The sequence below is a fragment of the Nicotiana sylvestris genome, chromosome 12 (genome assembly GCF_000393655.2).
Source record: "Nicotiana sylvestris chromosome 12, ASM39365v2, whole genome shotgun sequence".
Classification (NCBI taxonomy): domain Eukaryota; kingdom Viridiplantae; phylum Streptophyta; class Magnoliopsida; order Solanales; family Solanaceae; genus Nicotiana; species Nicotiana sylvestris.
This window is the reverse complement of record NC_091068.1, coordinates 17,369,585-17,375,212: the sequence shown is the minus strand read 5'-3', so window position 1 is coordinate 17,375,212 and position 5,628 is coordinate 17,369,585. Positions and strand designations below refer to the sequence as shown.

The following is a 5,628-nucleotide window of genomic DNA, read 5'->3' as shown; positions in this document are numbered from 1 at the left end:
TATTTATGCGTGCATGCATTTGCATGGGAGAGAAACGTTCACTCCCATCCACAAGCTCAACAACCCTTCATCTCCATAACTCCAACTATATATAATCCTCTATTTCTTCAAACAAACAAGTCGGAGTTGGTTTATTTTTTCTCTAAAGGAAGAAACATAAGAAGAAGAAAAAAAAGCAAATACTAAAACTCATTTTTGCTGGTAAAAAACTCAAAAATATAACCAGCAAAAATGAGTCGTTCAATTGCTCCAATCCTCTGTACCTTCCTCCTATTGGCCGCCACCTCGGCCTCGGCCTTTAATATCACAAAAATTCTAAGCCAATATTCAGATTACAGCACCTTCAATGAACTTCTTTCTAAATCTGGCTTAGCCGCTGAAATTAACAAAAGGGCCACAATTACAATTTTGGCCGTTCCAAATGGTGCAATTGGTGATCTTACCTCAAAATCAGATGATGTTCTCAAGAGAGAATTATCAACCTATGTTATATTAGATTACTATGATATCCCGAAACTCAGAAGTATGAAGGAAAAAACAGCAAAAATGACAAATATGTACCAACAATCTGGTAAAGCAGCATATGACCAAGGTTTCTTGAATGTGACAGCTAAAGATGGTAGTTTTGTATTTGGATCAGCTGTTAAAGGCGCTCAACGCGATTCGAGGCTCGAAAAATCTGTAATGAATCAGCCTTATAACATCTCAATTCTTGGAATTTCTCAGCCAATGGTTACACCTGGACTTGATGGAACACTTGCACCAGTTTCAGCTCCACCACCTAAGGCTACTGCACCATCTTCACCTAAGAGTTCACCACCACCTTCTGATGATGAAGCAGAGTCCCCTGAAGAAGAAGAAGCAGAGTCCCCTGTTGAAGAAACAGAGGCTCCTTCTCCTTCTGAGGATGCCGATTCTCCGGCTAGTTCACCGTCACCGGCCGATGATTCTCCTCCGGCCGATGTTCAGTCGCCCCCACCGGCTGGATCATCTGCTGGAAAATTGAAGGTTTCCTTTGGTTTGTTTGTTGTTTTGGCCTCAATGGTTGCAGCTTTTTAAAAGGGGTGATTTTCTATTTCATTACTCTGTGTAGAATGGGAAAAAATATGTAATATAATACATGAATTTGGTTTATAAATTAGGGATCATGTAAGTTTGTATATGAAAGGGAAAAATCCTAAAGGATGTGTACTTCATGGGACAATATTTTGATTGACTAAATAAATTAATGGATTATAAGTATAGCGGTTACCTTGAGCTACTCGGCATGGATCCAGATTAGTCATGCTAATGAGTTTCGCAAGAAAATAGGTTAAGCCGAAAAAATATTATATTTTATGGTACATGATTAAATTTGAAATATTTTGAGGAAGAACGAGGATGAAGTTTAGGATGATCTCTATCTTTTATGTGTAGTTTGCCAATAATTCTTGATCTTATGTTAATTTGGATATGATGAAAATTTTCCACTGACCCTATAATTATGATTAATTTTCATGTTAGATGAACTATATAAGCTGATTAAAAAATAGCATTCTGCATTCATGCAGGCCATGTAGACAGTCTACCGTAATGAAGCATTAGTTGTTGCGTTCACGACTCGAACACGTGACTTATAGGTCACACGGAGATAACTTTACAGTTACTCCCAGGCTCCCCTTCAAACTGCTGATATTGATCCAGAAAGAAAAAGTACTATTGTTAACGATCAACCATCAAACTGTAAAAATTAAATAGTTTCGATCTATAGTCATTGGAACATTGTAAATTATAAAATTCATCTTGTTCTAGGTATTCAAGGTAATCTAGTTTATAGAAGAAACGAAGGCATAAACTTCAAGATTCAATTGCTTAAGTGTTGCTTTTCCTTTTCCCTCGTCAATTGCTCCATTGTTCAGTCAACCTCTTGAATGATGCTAGCATCCTCTCCAGATTTGGCTGCAAAAAATGCATTAGTTTATGTAAGTTAATATAAATCTCTGCTACGAAGCCTAAGTTCTCAAAATGTTCACTATATATTATGACAATTCTATATAGTGTTACATGAAGAGGAGCCTTGGAGCAAATGGTAAAGTTGTATAACTGGTTTGAGCCGTGGAAGCAACCAATAATGCTTGCACTAGAGTAGGTTGTTTACGTCACATTCCTAGGGGTGCATCCTTCTCCGGACCCAACGTGAATGCTGTATGTTTTGTGCATCGCACTACCTTTTTTATTTTTATTTTAATATATAGTGCTATATAATTCTCAAAGTAAAGCATGTAAATTCTTTCCAAAATAAACTATTGGTAAGAAGAACTATAAACAATAATAAGAGATTATACATCAACAATAATCTCCTAGAATTCAAAATGCTTTCTTCCATTTATAATTTTCTTTAATTTATCCAAAATTTAAGCCAAACGGAATCATACTGTATGTGTATATAAGATAAAAGGGCAATCCGGTGCACTAAACTCCCGTTATGCACGGGGTCCGGGGAAGGGTCGGACCACAAGGGTCTATTGTATGTAAACCCTACATTTTTGCAAGTGGTTATTTTCACGACTCGAACCTGTGACCTCCTGGTCACATAACAGTAATTTTACTAGTTACGTCAAGGCTCCCCTTCTATATATATATAAAAGATGGTTTTAAGAATTAAAAAAAAAAGATCACGTTGATTAAAATGAGAAAACTTACCATGAAATTTCCATGTTGGTTTCTTTTCATTAGCAACAACTTCAAACATTATACGATCTCCCTCCTTTAAGCAATGTGTATCACGGATTTTATTCCATCCACCGCTAATATACACATTAGTACTATAAGAACGTAATATTAAATTCCACGATCTTTGCCTTTCATCTCTAATAATCAAATCACATTTCTTGTTGATGAGACCATTTGCCCATGCAAATTGCTTAGGGATACTCTGAAAACTCATTTGCAAATATAATCAAAAAGACTTCATATCTAGAAATATGGTGTTGTAAAAGGTCTTGGTAGAGTTTTTTAGACTTACCAAGATATCTTTTGAGAGGCAATAGGGTCTAACAGTGCATACAAAATGAGAATGACCAAAAGGCTTGTGAATAGCAGCTTCTGAATGGGAAAATTCCTTGTTTGATGACTTGATGCTGTTGTTTGGTTTGCCTGTGTACATAGTTAATTGTGTACAAACTCATGTCAAGAAGTAGTATAGTGTCAAGAAATTTAACTAATGAAAAGAAACTATTGTAAATATGAATAGCTTATTAAAACCCCTTTTGCACATGCAGTTCTAGAATATTAAGTTTATGGATTCCTACAAAAATTTTAAGTTAATATACAATAATAACTGAACTAACGGATTAGATTGGGTTTCATGCTAAATATTTGTATACATTTAATGAATTTTTCAATACAAATACCGGATCTAGACATAAATTACTGGGTTTACGGAAACCCTTAACTAATTCACTGGATCCGCCCCGGTAACTTTTGTTACAATTTATGTATGTTGATTGATCGAACACGAAGTTCAACAAAGAAGAAAGACTTTTGAAACTGATGAGCATATTTGTGTGGTTAAATATTTCGCTAAAGTTAAATTATTATCAAATATAAAAATGTGTCATTCTTTTGTGGATCGGAAAACGGGATGCTATCACATAAATTGGGACGGATGAGTAACTTAAACTAACAATAATGGACTACATTTTGAATAAATAACTTCCAAAGTTGAAAGAGTACTAAATTGATAACAAATTTTCCCAAAATTAAAGAAGTTCACCTTTGAATTCAAACTTCTTGGAAGTCTCTTCAACATTATGGGCTTTTTGTTCGTCTTCACATTGATTTGAATGAAATATGGAAACTTCAAACGCCATATCTCCTTCGTATCTGAACACCAAGATATCCCCATATTGCAAATCATGCTCCTCTGCAAACTTTTCCCAACCATCTTCAAGGCGTCGCCCCTTCACCTTCACCAGCCACTTCTTACCAGCCCTTCTTAGTATTGCATGTTCAATATGGTTGTTTCCCTTCAGATACTTCAAGAAACTTGTAGGAATTTTCTGCAGTAAGAAATCACATACAATTAGAGGAGGCTTGTCCCTAACTTGGTATGATGATGATATGAGTTGAGATTAAAGAAAAGAGTAAGGATTCATATAGCCGACCCCAACTTGTCTGGGACTCAGGCGTAGCTACCTTGTCTCGATAGAAGTAAGGATTCTATACAGAATATTCATATGTACTACGGTTTTGATCTTTAGCATGTTTCTTTAATGGGATAAAAACATTTCTTAAACAAAGGAAAGATGAAATAATTGAAATTATTACTTACAATTCCGTGCTTGAAACCTGGCAAGATGGGTTTAAAAAAGTGAGGTTTCTTTGGAGAAACTTTCATGATTGCCAAGAAAATATGTAGTAATTGTGTGGCAACAAATCAATATGGTCAGAACTCAATATTGACTTGATAAATATTAGTTAAAGAACATTTACTTGTTGTATACTATTTATTTTTGTAAAATTGTTTAATGAAGAAGAATTTGGTGAAGATCCAGACATATTACATATACGGAAGATAATACTGTGTGATAAAATTATGAATATTTGATATGTTATTTATGAGAGAATTTTTATGGAATAGGGAAAGATATGAAAGAGAATCTTGCCAAGGTTAAGGAATAGGCATACGTAGTATATCTCCTAAAATAGTGGGGAGAAGAATAGTTATTAACTTATTATATATGGAAGATTGAGATTATTGATGTAGCAACTTATTGTTATTAATCTGTATTGCTGTAAATAAATAAAACAGTAATCTTTCTGAAAACAGAAACAGAAAATTAGTAGAAATAAATTCTGAAAAATAGTATTTGAACTTCAAAATAAATTTTGAAACGTTATAGGAACAAATCGAGCCCACTGAACTTTTCATTGTCCGGCATGTCCGCAGCAGGCACTGGAGGCTCTTCACTAGTGAATTTCTGCATACCAAGTGTGGTAAGCCAGAAGAACACCCTTTGCTGCCATCCTTTGAAGTTGGTTCCAGAAAATCTCCCCGGTTTCTCGACCGGAGGAATAGCAGTGCGGCTTGACGAGGATATCGTCGTTGCACCAACAGTCGCAGAAGGATTTCTGTTATCAATTGTACCCGAGGTTCTGGAATATATCCTCCCAGGATAGAACGATTTAACTCACCGGAGTGTTGGTACCAAAAACGCCGATGAACAGCGAACCACTCGAAGACTGCAAAACACACTGGAATTTTTGTGCAGAAGAAGAAGAAGATTATCAGAATATTTCGTAAGTAAATATTCTAGGATTTGAAAGAATATTTATAGCCAATTTGGTACTGTTTCTGAAAAGGTTTGCAACCTTTCAGAATAGCCATAGCTGTTGGAACAGGTGTGACTCTGTTTCAGAACAGCCATAGCTATTGCAAATATTGTGGGAAATGTAAAACGGATTTAAAATAATCCATGAAAGAAAAACGGGCCAAACCGGACCGGGTAGCAGGACATGGGTTATTTCGGATTGAATTTTCGTTAATTAATTTAACTAATTAATTAAATATTTGAAAAGAATTTTGTACAAAAAAATTAATCAATCAATCGATCTTTGACCAAATCCGAAGCCGAAACCGAAATCGAA

The 5,628-nt window shown here is 35.2% G+C and overlaps 2 protein-coding genes across 2 annotated transcripts; one reads left to right on the top strand and one right to left on the bottom strand.

Moving 5' to 3' along the window:
* The first annotated feature begins 231 nt into the window (after positions 1–231).
* LOC104235600 (fasciclin-like arabinogalactan protein 3) lies at positions 232–1,059 on the top strand. The gene has a single exon (XM_009789403.2). It carries the CDS (start codon positions 232–234, stop codon positions 1,057–1,059), a length of 828 nt encoding a protein of 275 aa, XP_009787705.2.
* Positions 1,060–1,894: 835 nt separating this feature from the next.
* LOC104235599 (putative B3 domain-containing protein REM15) lies at positions 1,895–5,408 on the bottom strand. The gene is made up of 6 exons (XM_070163359.1): positions 5,331–5,408; positions 5,176–5,235; positions 3,755–4,040; positions 3,005–3,135; positions 2,683–2,914; positions 1,895–1,938 (listed from the first exon to the last, which is right to left on the bottom strand). Exons 1-6 carry the CDS (start codon positions 5,406–5,408, stop codon positions 1,895–1,897), a joined length of 831 nt encoding a protein of 276 aa, XP_070019460.1.
* Positions 5,409–5,628: the final 220 nt, after the last annotated feature.